At 40.8% G+C, this 15,556-nt stretch overlaps 1 protein-coding gene across 1 annotated transcript in view; it reads right to left on the bottom strand.

The window, feature by feature from the left end:
* SKOR2 (SKI family transcriptional corepressor 2) overlaps window positions 1–15,556 on the bottom strand; it is a 36,422-nt gene that overhangs the window by 13,220 nt on the left and 7,646 nt on the right. The window contains exons 4-5 of the mRNA XM_047086154.1: window positions 7,555–7,620; window positions 7,075–7,173 (exon numbers count right to left, since the gene is read on the bottom strand). Coding sequence (XP_046942110.1) covers window positions 7,075–7,173; window positions 7,555–7,620 — 165 coding nt within the window. The remainder of the gene's footprint in view (window positions 1–7,074; window positions 7,174–7,554; window positions 7,621–15,556) is intronic.

The following is a 15,556-nucleotide window of genomic DNA, read 5'->3' as shown; positions in this document are numbered from 1 at the left end:
GATTGAAAGAAAAGGTGTTCCTTTTAGTACAGCCTTTCTGGAGAGCAAATAGACATTACGTATCAAGAGCTTGAAAAAGTGCATATTCTTTAACACAGGAAGCCTTTCAAGAGTTTATCCTGAGGGAATCGCCATAGATGTGGGTACGGATTTAGCTACGGCGAAACCCATCACCTAAAGCTTTGATAACTTTAACGTCCAACATGGAGTACATTTATAAACTCAAAACGTATTAAAGACCTAAATGTGAGGCCCAAAACCATAAGGACAAGAACACAGGCAGTAATTTCTTTGACATCAGTCATAGCAACATTTTTCTAGATATGTCTCCTCAGGCAAGGGAAACTAAAGCAAAAATAAACTACTGGGACGACGTCAAAATAAAAAGCTTTTGTACAGTGAAGGAAATCATCCACAAAACAAAAAGGCCACATGCTGGATGGGAAAAATATTTGCAAATGACATATCCGATAAGGGGTTGATATCCAAAACACATAAAGAACTTATACAACTCCGTAACAAAAGAAACGAATCTGATGAAAAGTGGGCAGAGAATCTAAAGAGACCTTTAGGTTGTCCATCCAGATGGCCAACAAACACATGAAAAGATGCTCAGTATCACCCATCGTGAGGGAAATGCATATCAAAACCACCATGAGATGTGGTTACACCTCACTCCGGTCAGAATGGCTAGCATCAAAAACACGAGGAACAACAAGTGTTGGCGAGGACGTGGAGAAAAAGGAACCCTTGTGCACTGCTGATGGAAACGCAAATTGGCGCGGCCACGGTGGAAAACAGCGTGGAGGTTCCTCCAAAAATTAAAAATAGAAATACCATAGGATCCAATAATTCCACGACTGGGTATGTGCCCAAAGGAAACAAAAACACAAATTCAAAGAGACACGTACCTCCATATTTACTGCAGCGTTATTTATAATAGCCAATGTATGAAAGCAAACTAGGTGCCCATCAATAGACGAATCCATAAAGAAGACGTGCTATATATACACAAAATGGAATGTTACGCAGCCATAAAAAAATGATGAGCATTTTTTTTTTTTTTACTTTTTAATTTAATTTTAATTTTTTTTGTCACTTGCGACAACACGGATAGACCTCGGGGGTGTTATGCTAAGTGAACAAAATCAGACGACGAAAGACAAATGCCACATGATTCCACTCATATGTGGAACTTGAAAAACAAAACAAATGAATGGACAAACAAACAAAGAGCAGAATCAGACCCGTAAGTGCAGAGAACAAACTGAAGGTGGCAGGAAGGGAAGGGGTGGGGGATGGGCAAAATGGGTGAAGGAGAGTAGGAGGCACAGGCTTCCACTCATGGAATGAATAAGTCACGGGGACAAAGGTACAGCATGGGGAATATAGTCAACGATACTGTAATGGCATCATGCGGTGACTGGTGGTAGCTATGCTTGTGGTGAGCATAGCATAACATACAGACATGTTGAATCACGAGTGTACATCTGAAATGAATGTAACTTTGTGTATCAACTATACTCAAGCAAAGGTTTAAAAAAAAAAGTACATTTACTTGTAGTAATGGAAAGAGGCTCATGTTATGTGAAAAACGGGAGGGTAAAAGATGGAGTGCTGAATATTTCATTTTGTTTAAAAAAAAAGGATTGGGGCGCCTGGGTGGCTCAGTCGGTTAAGCGTCCAACTTCGGCTCAGGTCATGATCTCGCGGTCCGTGAGTTCGAGCCCCGCGTCGGGTTCTGTGCTGACCGCTCAGAGCCTGGAGCCTGTTTCAGACTCTGTGTCTCCCTCTCTCTCTGACCCTCCCCCGTTCATGCTCTGTCTCTCTCTGTCTCAAAAATAAATAAACGTTAAAAAAAATTAAAAAAAAAAAAAGGATTCAATATGCATTAAAAACTGAAACTCCAAAATGTTAACATTGGTAATCTCCAGGTGACAAGACTACAAGCGATTTTTCTTTCCTTCTCTTTGAGTTTCCGTATGTTTAAGGTTTTCTACAACAAGCCATGTGTGTGGCTTCGGGGATATAAAAATTGCTAATCGGCAAATGGGAAAAAAAAACCCTAAAATTTCTTCTGTGTTCTAAAGGGTGATGAAGGCACAATTTAAGGAGAGAGAGAGAAGAAATCATTAAGTTGATTTCTCTAATGAGACGCACTTAAAACCCAACTATTTCTGGAAAATGATAGTAGAAAAGGACAACGTGCGTGCAGCCAACACAGCAGCGAAGGCTGTGCTCTGCAAATGTGGACAGTCTGAAAAGCCAGTGTTTTACAAACAGCCTACCTTCCTCAGACCTGAAATAAGAAAACCCATATGGAATATCTGGTCTACCCAGGAGATTCCCACTCATGAACCAATAGGTTTGGGGCTTATTTTGTTTGCATCATGTTCATTTTGCTATCACTACTTAAAAAATTTTTTTTTAAGTGTTTATGTTTGAGAGAGAGAGACAGAGCATGAGCAGGGGAGGGGCAGAGAGAGAGGGAGACACAGAATCGGAAGCAGGCTCCAGGCTCCAAGCTGTCAGCACAGAGCCCGGCGTGGGGCTTAAATCTCACAAACCGTGAGACTGTGACCTGAGCCAAGTCCTACGCTTAACCGGCCGAGCCACCCAGGTGCCCCTCTAGTTTGTTTTTAATAAAAGTAACCTTAAAATAACATGGAAGAGTAGCTCTTTACAAGAATCTAAAATGATGACGTAGTCAAAATCTACTACTGAAGTATTTCATGAAGCCCCAGTCACTGGGCCTTCCCTGCCATAACTCACTGGCCTTTCCATCAGTTCTCTTAAGTGCCATGAATTTGTCACATGCAAATCCAAGGACTCAACTTATGAGCCCTCACTAATCTCCTTTGTACAACAGTTTCCGGTTTCCCAATCTCATCCTTTATTGTCAGTTTTAATCTCTTTGAATATAACACCAAACTGTGTATCAGTCGTTTACTGAGAGTATATCATGTGCCCACAATATGTCAGGTGCTGCGCGGCCAGCAACAGAACATTTTCCTGAACCTATTGACAATGCCATGGGGTAGAAGGTGGCAGCAGGTGTGAAACAATCAAAAAGAAATCAACAAAAACACCCATAGGGCTAGAAATAAACATAGTAGGATGTCAGCAAAGAGTGCCCACTGTAAGACTATGAAGGCTTCCTGGAGGTGGTGGCTTGAAGTGAGTCCTAAATGATTAGGAGTGTTTAGGAGAGGGGAGGCATTCCAGACCAGAGAAACATAGTCCGCAGAGGTCGAAAGCAAGAGGGCACAGTGATCTGTAGGGTAACTGGAGCTCAGCAAGGAGGAGAGTGGAGGTGAGACTGGAGAGGCTTGGTGGGCCAATTATGGAGTGTTTTAAGGGTCAGTCAGGAGTTAAATTAGATACAACATGATCAACAGGAGGGAATCACTATAGCTTCTTGGGTGGAAGATTTGGAGCCAGAGGCACAATTTGGGCAAGACTGGGCTAATGGCAGCAACCAGAAATGGCTGGAGAGAGGAAGGGAGGAGACGCCCCAGGGCACCCCGCTGCGGGGGCACAGAGGGAGAGAGGTGTGAGGGCCCTTGTCCATCAGTTGCCTCATCCAGCAACTTTTTAGCTGGTCCTCAGTTCAGGCCTGGGCTCCTCCTCCTCCTCATTTCCTCCTCCTCCTGATCTTTACCTTTACCCTCTCCAAGCCCTGACCCCATTCCCGTGGTCCTTGTTAGCCCTCAGAACCCCAACAAGAAGGCTAAGAGAAACTCAGCAGTTTGGACCCGTGTTAGAAATGCTTCTCTAGAGCTCAGTGCTAACAATCTCCTCTTCCTCCTCCTGCATCCTTTCCACCACCATCCTCACAGCTGATGGTACCGAGCATATATGTTGAGCTGGGATGTGACAGCCCTTCACACTGGTCCTCTCATTTACTCCTTGCATCCTCCTACAAGACAGGAATTACCTAGCCCATTTGACAGTTTCCAAGGTCCTATAACCAGGAAGTGGCCGAGCCCCACAGTGAACTCATGCCTGACAGCTTAGCCTAGGTCTGCAGTGTTCTAAGTGAACCAGGCTTTAAGTGTCACGACTGAGGGTCCACTTCCTAGGAAAAGGGTCTGCGAAATTCTGGCTGGGATTCCTCTCTGCTTCCTCCTGATGTGGCTTCACAGAATTCCATTTTCCCCTTTCCATCTCAGCAAATCTAAATCTGCCTGCCAGCCTCATGGCCTCTCACATTTAGTTAACGAGCACATAATGTGCATTTGCTATTTTCATCCGTGTGAAATTAACTGCCTCTTTGCGGTATGTCTAAACCACGCATCATTCACACTTGGGCACATGCGTGCCACTTCCTTGGTCAGTGGAGTACGCTGCAGACAGAAAACAGGAAAAAAGTTTTGTTGTTGTTTAATTGAAGTGTTTCATACGTGTGGCAATCACAAAGGATTAACTTTAATTCAAAAAGATGAATGACAGATCTGAATCAAAATGGGCCAGTTATACTATAACATTCTAACCTTTTTTTTTAATGTTCATTTATTTTTGAGAGAGAGTTGGGGGGAGGGTAGAGAGAGGGGGGACAGAGGATCCAAAGCAGGCACTGTGTTGACAATAGCAAGCCGGATGTCAGGGTCAAACTCACAAACCATGAGATCACGACCTGAGCCGAAGTCGAACACTTAACCAACTGGGCCACCTAGGCACCCTTTCTAACTTCTTTTTAGCAGAAACATGTGCATATTCTATGGGAGAGCAGTTAAGAAGGAAAATGTATCAATTATTATCAATTACTTAATTCCCTAAAATGATTAATTAACTTTTATTAAGGAGATTAATTAGGGAGTTAGGTGCGTACTTTATAGGGAGTTAGGTGGGTACTGTAGGGGTTCAATGAGACTTTGACCCACCCTGCTGGATCTAAATTTAAGATTTCAGAGATATGTTTTCAATGTTTCTCTTTTTTTCAAAGCTATAATGTCACGACGATCCCAACACACTGTCAAAAGCTATGGGCCAGTTTGCTAGTATACAGAGAGGGAGACAAACCGTAAGAGACTTTTGAATACAGAGAACAAACTGAGGGTTGCTGTTGGGGTGTTGGCTAGGGGGATGGGCATTAAGGAGGGCCCTTGAAACCTGTGGCACTGTTGGTGGGAATGCAAACTGGTGCAGCCACTCTGGAAGACAGTATGGAGGTTCCTCAAAAAATTAAAAATAGATCTACGCTGTAGCCCAGCAATAGCACTGCTAGGAATTTACCCAAGGGATACAGGAGTGCTGATGCAGAGGGGCACTTGTACCCCAATGTTTATAGCGGCACTTTCAACAATAGCCAAATCATGGAAGGAGCCTAAATGTCCATCAACTGATGAATGGATAAAGAAATTGTGGTTTATATACACAATGGAATAGTACTTGGCAATGAGAAAGAATGAAACCTGGCCTTTTGTAGCAACGTGGATGGAACTGGAGAGAGAGTGTGATGCTAAGTGAAATAAGTCACACAGAGAAAGGCAGATACCATATGTTTTCACTCTTATGTGGATCCTGAGAAACTTAACAGAAGTCCATGGGGGAGGGGAAGGAAAAAAAATGGTTAGAGAGGGAGGGAGCCAAACCATAAGAGACTCTTAAAAACTGAGAATAACTGAGGGTTGATGGGGGGTGGGAAGGAGGGGGGTGGGTGATGGGTATTGAAGAGGGCATCTTTTGGGATGAGCACTGGGTGTTATATGTAAGTGATGAATCACTAAATTCTACTCCTGAAATCATTATTACACTATGTTAACTAAACATGGATTTAAATAATAATTTTTAAAAAGCTATCCGCCATTCTCTTCCCTTCTTGAGGCCTCAGCAAACATTCCTGAAACTGAAAACACTAAAGCGCCTGAGCTCCTCCCCTCTGGGTACCGAGAGATCACAAACTTGACACACCCTATTTCTCCTCCTGGTTAGAGCTCTCTTCCATCACACATCTTCCTTGTTTGTATCCCTGCTAGAGGTGTGGTGCAACCCAGTCTGACGTGTGCAGGAACCCAGTACTCTGCAAAGCTGCTACCCGAGAAGGCACGTCTTTTAGTTGTGCTGACGATTACATTTGAGAAACCCTGGGGAATGCAGACCTTCACGCTCGTATTATTAAAATTGTCACAAGGACCGAAAAAGCTTCTCCGGGAGGCTGGTCTGTGGCCCTAGCACAGGAATTGCCAACGTGAGTTTTGTGATTACCAGATTAATAACAAGGGGCATGCCGACATTTTAAAAAAGAGTCCCAGAAATAACCAATCTTAAATTTACAGAATTCAAAATACAAACTTAACATACTATTTTCTTTCCCACTTTTCTTTCTCTGGAGAGAGGTATATGACTAAATGAAACTCTAAAATGCTTGAAACAACACCGCTGTGATGTATTTGTCCAAACGTAACCCAGGCCAAGGCTGGTGAATTTTAGAAATCTGGACACCTAGCATTAAGTCTTTCTGAAATTCTAGGCCTCTGGGAACAGAACTGATAGTTTTTATGCTACATTATCTGCCACCAAATTTGGAATAGAATTTTAACATTAAATGTGGATGGAGAATCCAAAACTACTAAAATTATACTAATCTGAATCAATAAAATAAATACGTGTACGTTGAATTGTTAAATCGTAAATCTTCATATTTATATATATTTCAAGCACCAGAAAGCACTCCAGCTCTGAAAATAAAAATCCTTTTGTTTTTCCTACCTTGGAGAATAAAAATACCTGATATCCTCTGTTCTAAGATATATAACCTAAAGTATCAAAGTATTTAAATACGTCTACGTATTTAATGATATATTTGCGTATATATTTTAAAATATACATAACACATACAGATACACATTTATCGATACAATAAACACCAAAGGATTCTTGTAAGAAATTTTATCTGTGAGCTGATTCAAAGCATAAATAACGGGCCACAATTTCCAAATATTTGGACAGAGGCCACGGAAAGAGCCTGTGGCACTTTATATAAGCACGTCAGACTCAGAAGCCTATTTTTAAGCATAATAATAGAAACATCATCAACTATCATAATGTAATAAAATAAAAGTGATTTCTTACTGAATACTGGGAAAGACGTATTTCCTTTTAACACTTGGAATTCTTGTTCTAGTCGTCTCCGTAAATCTATTTGTTCAAATAAAACCTTCTGAAGTTCTTCTAATAAAGAAAAACAGAAGAGTCATTTTACTAATCTTTACAAATAACTCTCCAGAGAACTGTTATACATGGCAATTTATTATTAGAAGACAAAATATTTTACCAGTTTAAAAAGTGTTGCATAGACATAGGATAGATTTTGTGCAGAAATCCATGAATATAAATCAATGTAATATATTATTTTAAAGTATTATATTACAGTGTCATGTATTGATTGATATGTATGCATTAATCTCAATTATATCCACCCAATGGTCCATATATTATTCATATGTTGCTTGTCAAGCTTAAAATATGGTGTAGAACAAAAATATCCTCCTATTATCTTCCATGGTCTTTTGAAGCTAAGAGAAGTTCTACAGAATTAAAACTTTTCTTTACCTTTCCCCATATTTTCGACATCCTTTTTGAGTGAATGAGGTGAATTTGTTTCTTGTGTGTGTTCACCTTTAAAAAGAAGAGAACAAATATTGGTTTTGTGGAGGCTATTTTCTGAAAGTTTTTCTTTTCATTTTCTTTTCACATCTACGAAGAAGCGTAGTTGGTATGACTGGAAGGAAGGTGGAAGTCCTCAGAGCCAAATGTTGTCCTCATTTACTCACGTACAATTCCCCTGAGGCACAGCGGCAGCTACAGGAAGCAAGGGCGCAGTCAACCTAGCCTGAAATGGCGGCCCCGTGAAAGCAGATTCCGGAAGTTAGCCCCCTCCCAGGCCCCACCACTATTCATCTCCTACAACAAAGGTACTTGTTAAATGGGCAAAAGAGGAGGTTGAACAGTTAACATATCCAGAAGAATTCAGATCAGTTCCTCTCCTTCCAGAAGTGAAGGAGCCTAGGGTCAACCAGAAGGCCCCCAAGGCTGAGGAAGCAGAAACCTCCTACTTTCTTGGGTCACCAAAATTTGGGATAGTTAGAAAGAAACAGACTTTTGTTGCCCTTGGGAGCAAATTTATAAGCCTGGAATAATTTCCTAATAACTGATAGGTACTTTTTTTTAAATCAACCTAAAACAGAGGTGTGAAATGTTATCTTATGTTGTTTTGTAATATTCACATGCTTGCTGATAGTTTCAGAACTACTTGTCTTCAACCAATAAAAACTAGATTGTAGATAAAGGTTAGGTGTTATTCTCTCCTATTTTGTTTATGTGCTAACTAGAATGATGGCAAGCTAGGAAAATGTCCTTATCTACCGTCATAAATTGAATCTATGTAATCTAGAAAACATAAATAAACCAAAGAAATCCAATCACTTAGCTAACCAGAATCTATTGTTCCAATTTCAACTTGCTATCTGCAACTATCCACATAATGTAACTAAGCTTTCCATTTTCATGTACAGACAGTATAGACAAAGGTGCTCTCAGGTTTCACGGATCCCCTCACGCCTTGACCCCCCTCTGGGTTAGCTCCTTCCTCTGCACCCATGGTGCTGTTTGCTTACTCACTTTCCACACTCACCAGACAGCGTGCTCCTTGGAGGTAGGGGGCTCTGTGTTTCCTGCACGGCCAGTGCTTAGCAGAATGCTGGATACATAATAGGTATTCAAGAAAGTGTTTTCAGTTGTCACTGAAAGGAACTCCAGGAGCTCATAAATTCTAAACTATAGCGTGGGCCCGAATGCAGCATTTCAATTCTCTCCTCACTATTTATTCATTTCCCTTCTTCAGCAAGAAATGGAATATAATGGCCCTAGGCACTTGTAGGAATACTGGGAGATTTCATCGTCAAGGTAAAAGTCCCCACAAAGAGGGAAACAGAATTTCTCCACAAAGCAGTGGCCTACAGTATCAAGGACAGACAGGAAAATACTTAGCGTGATATTATAAATGGATGGGGATTCTGCATTCTACCCGATGACCATTGGGAGTAAGTATTTGCAGGAATGAGTGGATGCATATATGTGTGCATATATATGCAAATATTCCTGCACATGTGCATAGTGATGAAAAGATGCTTGCCCTGGATCCCCATCATAAGGACAATAATATCTTAGGCATCCCTGAGTTCCTTAACGACAGGTATTTTCTCTACTGTCTAGATCATATCTGCACAACCTCATTCCCACTTTCATCTTGGACATGACCTCTCTCCATAGGCTTTCAACATTAAGACCTTGGCTTTCTTCAGGGGCGCCTGGGTGGCTCAGTCGGTTGGGCATCCGACTTCGGCTCAGGTCATGATCTCACGGTTGCTGGGTTCAAGCCCCGTGTCGGGCTCTGTGCTGACGGCTCAGAGCCTGGAGCCTGCTTCCGATTCTGTGTGTCCCTCTCTCTCTCTCTCTCTGCCCCTCCCCAACTCGTGCTCTGTTTCTGTCTCCAAAATAAAGAAATCTAAAAAAAAATTTTTTTAAAGACCTTGGCTTTCTTCATTATTCTTCACAGAATAATGAAAATATCTGTGAAGCATTTTAAACATGCACCTTAATCTAATTCCTGCAAAATACTACTATCTAAAAGAAGAGTAACATGAAGGCTGATGAGAAATCATAAATATAGAAACCAAGAGTAATGGTATTTTGAAATGAAACAAAATGCATATTACATGCAGTGTTAACTCTGTCTCCTCCAGTCTCAATCAGTCAAATGCATAGCTGTTTCACACTCACATACAATGTTGAGTCTGAACAAGAGACGAAACAAGCACGCCCGTCCCTCTGTATCCATCTGCAGGGCAGAGTGACATTTCACCATCCTGCCACTGTCCCAACTACTAGGGAGCATGGTTTAATGGAGATTGTTCGTGTCTGAACAGGCAACTCTAGAAGTCATGTCCTTATCACACTATAGACCTTTTTGATTCATTAGTGTATTGTGTGGCCCGTTTATCTTGCATTACATTTCAGTGAGATAATTAATTGAAAAATTACAATGGGATATGTAAAAATGCAGGTCTTGCAACTTCACAATTTGGAGGTTTACACAGGAGTGAAACCATTAAATAAATGGCTAGCAAATAGAAAGCACGTCAACAACAAACAAATGTGATAATATTAATAATAAGCTTTTCTTTTCATTAGCTTTGTGCAGGTTTTATTAATACTTTACATGGGGGTCTATTTCAGATAGATGCTTTGCTGCAACTTCTCGGTAAAACCTGCCAATTTGGAGCTTGGATGATTCAAATGTCTCACTTATAAAGGTTTGTTTTTTTTTTTCAAATGGTTAAATGTTAGGTAACTAAAGAGCACAGACGTTTCAGCTGCCTTTTGTGTATCTTTTACTGGACCGTTGCCTTTTGTATATTACTAATCTGTGAAACCAGATTGTTAATGGTGGTTAAAAATGACCTCTGGGAGCCTGGATATGTTTGTTCACTATTACTGCTAATGTTTTCCATCTGGTTTAAAAAAAAAAAAAAAGGCAGTCTAATACTAGATTAAATAAATGAGATTTAGTTGACAATAAGCTTCCGATTTTTATAAATATTCCATTAGGTTAGATGCATTTTACTTTTCCAAAATTAATGAATAGGTTTGGAGACATCCAAAAATTAAAATGTTTACTTTCCTTCCCACTGTATTTCCCCCTAAAAAAAAAAAGTTACAAAAAGGCAGAGGGAGACCTTAATTTTCCTTTGGAGTTATAGGAAGGAAAATTATAATATGGAAAGAACATCTTTCTTGGAGGCCAGGCCTAAAATATATCTTAAATCAGACTGTAAAAGAAAACAGTCAGGTGGCTTCAAGTTGGAGAGTAATGGATAATCAGGATATAAAATGCATCCAGTGAACTGATGTGACCAGAAGCTGCTGCTCAGGGACATGTCTACACCAGGATTCCACAAGTACATGTTCCAGGAACCAGTTTGCTGTGACCTGCCTCGCTGCCCATGAATCCTGCCTGCCCTGGAGGGGAGGGGCAACATAGAGCCACATCAGGGAAACTACATCCCTGAGGGCAGTGAAGCCCAGAGAGCCTGGGGCTATTTGGTTCCTGCTCCCGTGGTCTCTCCAGGGTCCTCCGGCACCAGGCGGACCCACATTCCAGGTGAAAGTTCCATTCATAGCACCTCCTTTCACGGCACAAGTAATCACGGTAATTACTTTCTCTTAAATATCATGGCACACCTCTGCTCAAGAACCTGCCATGGCTCCTGATGTCTACATTGCACAATCCACTCTAAGTTCCTCCCCCGTCGCCTCCAGGTTCTCCCACTCAGCTGAGCCAAGCTTTCTCTGTCAGTAAGCACAAACCTTTTACTCTAATCGGGCCCTTATTCCTCATGTTGGCTGGCTTTGCCTTGTGTTTTCGCTCTTGCTTCAGGTGCCCCTGCCCATCCACCCACGATGAGAATGCCACCCAAGTCCCTACTCTTCCGTAACGCCTTTCCCGACCTTTGCAAACGCTGCTGATCCAAGGGCTGAAGTTCCAAGTCCCTACTGTCTTCACTCTGCCACCTGACGTCCTGGGGTTTCAACTCTGCAAGTCTGGTCTTCCCCAGCTAGAAAATCTACTTTCTGAGGGGAGAGAGACCCTACCCAACAGGTAACCCCATCACCTCTACCTTCAGGAGGGTGAAATACATCCCGCAAACACCGTTTGCTTTTAATTTAATTCAATCTGGTTTGTGAAAGAACTACAAAGTAATGTCACTTTAAATCCTCAATCATCATCATTTTAAGCACTAACTCATTCCTATGAATGAAAAAGCACATGTTGATCCATTTGGATATCTGAAGACGTACTCTATATTTTCAGTTTACTGGGGAAGTTTGCGGTATTTCAATTTTTGTTCCTATCTGACATTTTGAAAATTTCTTGCGGAGCTAAAACCATAGCACTGAGTTTTAACCGGGACATGAAAATATTAATGTAAAAGTCTTCCATGATCTCCAAGAGCCAAAATACCTTACATTTTTAGAGCTCATTTAATTTTAGGAGTCAAATGAGTAAGTCAGATGACCTGTTCTGTTGGTGGTCACGGGATGATAGGACAAAAAGCTGATTAAATAGGTAATTACTCTTCTCAAGCTAAACTTGAATCCAAAAAACAAGATCATTCAAATATTTTGTACAAATATGTACAAATGTGTGTAGATACAGGGTACAAAATGAAATGCCTGACCTTTGGATGAAGAGTGAAAACTCTGACATTCACATCCCTTCTACGGAAATATATTCTCTCTCTTTTCATTCTCCCCTCAGTGTTATACTCCCTGCATTCGGAGGCTCTGCCCCACGAAGCAGCCCCAGGGGCTGGCAAGTTGCTTATCGCTAAAAGGGCCTCTCTGTTCCTTTGGGACTGTTGACAACACTTGATGAAAAACATTTGGAGAAAATGCTTCCATTATGGAAAGAAAGAATGTTACTTAATTGCACACTCAAGGATGAATGTGGTCGAAACTATTTTGGTTTGTGTCCGTGCCTCAACAGAAGACACACGTGCCTTTTAACGTCTGGATAAAGAGTGAAGATTTCAGTCAAATGCCCAGATGCTTCTATAGTTGTCGGGTGGGGGTCTCAAGGAGCAGACCTTGGAAGAGAAGTAGTGACTGCAGATTATAGTTGCACTGTATTCTCACACCCACGGGGCTGGCCTGACGGTCTGCTCTCTGCCTCCCGACAGCCTCAGCCCAGGGCCTAGACTTCTGTTGAACAGACTCCATTTATACATGTTTAACTCGGAATTGTAATAATTAACCTTAGCTTTATAACCTGGTTTTGATTTAGATTTCCAGGGATTTTTTATTTTCTCTTCCTCTAACAACTTGTCTTAGAGGTACAATTCGGATGGGGTCAAAGACAGTCGACATAAGCGAACATACGTAGTACCTTTAATAATTACCAAAAGGTAGCACAACATATGGTTTAGAGAAGTTTTTAAGAACACTTTGCATTAGGGGTGCCTGGGTGGTGCAGTCGGTTAAGCGTCCGACTTCAGCCAGGTCACGATCTCGCGGTCCGTGAGTTCGAGCCCCGCGTCAGGCTCTGGGCTGATGGCTCAGAGCCTGGAGCCTGTTTCCGATTCTGTGTCTCCCTCTCTCTCTGCCCCTCCCCCGTTCATGCTCTGTCTCTCTCTGTCCCAAAAATAAATAAACGTTGAAAAAAAAAAAGAACACTTTGCATTAGGGCATTAAAAACTCAATTACACAGAAAACAAGGTTAAATAATTTTCTCCTCGGTCAGTAGTACACGGACTTCTGCTAATTTCTTGGTGTTAAATTCTACATTTAATTCTTCCCCTGTGACGTGTGGCACTTTAGTGAGGTCACAGAACAGAAGAGAGAACAAAATCAACACCACTGGAGAGGGTGTGCTACCGAATGAACTAACTAAATATTAACTCCATTAGTGAAAGAAAAAAAAAGAAGGAGTAAAGGCAAGATTAATACAGGGGAAATTATAGCAAACTAAGAGTTACAGCAAACTTTATACTGCATGATCAGAATGTATTGTGAGTTTGCATACGCATTGCTTCTCGAATGAGTATATCTTGAGTTCACTTAAAATTCTCTGGAGTTTTAGAACTTGTGCTTTCAATTAATGCTATTTGTTTTCTGGAGAATTTTTCACTGTCTTCCTTTATCTCTTAAATTTCATAGAAATTTTAAAAAATCATTCATAAGAAGGGACATTTTTTAGAAATAAAAAGAAACTGACAGCTGAAATACGGGAATAATTTAATTTTGAATACATACATTGAAAGATCCCAGAATTCATTGTTTGTAAAAATTGCAGCAGTAATTTAGAGGTGGGAGGTTTTGTCAAATTTTACAGGTGGATAAACCGAGGCACAAAGCAGTTAAAGTGTTTACCTAAAGTCACCTAGTGAGAGAATTAAAACTCAGATCTACTGGTTGTGGATTTTAGAATACGTCCTCTTCTTCTTTTCCTTTTTTTTTTTTTAAATCATAAGCATGTTCTAAGATTGAATGGAATAATAAATCAGAGTGCCTCATTCGCTATATATTCATGAGAAGTGTAACTGCTTCTTACTATTCTCAGAAATCTGTCCATAGCATATTAAGTACACTAGAGAATCATACCAGTGAAAATCAAATTGATTTTAAAACTCCTATACATATAACAAGATGCAGCCACGCTCAGACTCCAATGGTGCCGGCGTTTCCACAATGAAATGTATTGAAATCAGGGATGACTCTACTTGCGTGATTTCCTTGACCTGCCATAGCTTTGAGCTGTCTCACCAGCTTGCCCCACTGCATTCAATTTCAAATCACTTAACTTCACTAAAGTTATTCAAAACGGATATGCAAAACCTCACTCTGGGATTGCAAGCAAAATGCTGTCATTTATATTTTTCAGTAGGTGATATTTTGACCAAACTACCAACCCCCTAAACTATATTGCTGGGCTTTAAGCCATGGGTCTAATTTAAAAGATACCTATGGATAAAAGGCTTCCGAGGAATTTTGTCTGCTTAAAAACTTCATGTTTGGTCCTTCGAATTACATAGAAGTACAAGATCTGCTGTGTGTAAGCTTAAAGATCATTAGCAGGGAGGGTCTTTAAAAAATCACTTAAAGATACCATCTTTAAAATTCCTAAAAAGAACCAGTTACTAATAAGGCTGAAAGGTTGAAGGAAAGCTGCATTTAATTAAAGTGATAACCTAAAAAAATAAACTGGAACTAAGTAGGTTGCTCAACTGAATTTGTATCGGGGAACAGTTGAAGCAGGTATCCAGATTTTAAAGATATGGCTATCTCCTTACTTGTTTTGAGAAAGGACGCAGAAATCTCTTGATAAACTACATTCGTAATTGCCACAGGAGTGAAAAATTCACATCAAAATCAAAAATCGCATCCTGACTTATTCGGTAGTTTGAAGAGACATTTTATTCTTCTATGTTCTACTGCGTACGTGCTGAAATAAAATACCGGTACTTTCCAATGATAACGATTGAATTAAACACTGGCTAACGGAACACCTGGCTCCATACACCTTATCCGACGGTATGTGATGCAGACCGCTGTTACAGTATTCATATGCTTTACAGTTTACCTATCCCTTCCTCTTGATTGGAAGCAACTTGAGGGCACAGACTGGTATGGATTCCACCTCCGAATCCCCAGAGCCTAGCAAAGTATCTAGCACACAGTAGGCATTTGAAAATATTTGTGGCGTAATCGAGTAAATAAGCAATGAAAATCAACAGTGGTTAGAGGCGTAGATGTGGAAGTTAACAGTTGTTCCACGGGAAGAAATATCTCCAGTACCAGTCAGGGTGTACTGGGTAAAGCTTTCTACTGCTGTCACTCCAAAGCAGTTAATCACAGGCCTTCATCATCTCATTGGCTCTTCCGGAGTTTTGACACTTTGCTAAACGAAGGGATTCTTGGAATCTGACCATAAGTAAATACGTTAATACCAAAACAAACGTAGGACAACTGGATGCCCACTCTAGGATTTTCTCAA

Source organism: Lynx rufus, unplaced genomic scaffold, assembly GCF_022079265.1.
Source record: "Lynx rufus isolate CCGP_SWC_20201006 ecotype Redwood Valley unplaced genomic scaffold, mLynRuf1.p SCAF_20, whole genome shotgun sequence".
NCBI classification, from domain to species: domain Eukaryota; kingdom Metazoa; phylum Chordata; class Mammalia; order Carnivora; family Felidae; genus Lynx; species Lynx rufus.
This window is presented reverse-complemented; position numbering and strand designations above follow the sequence as displayed.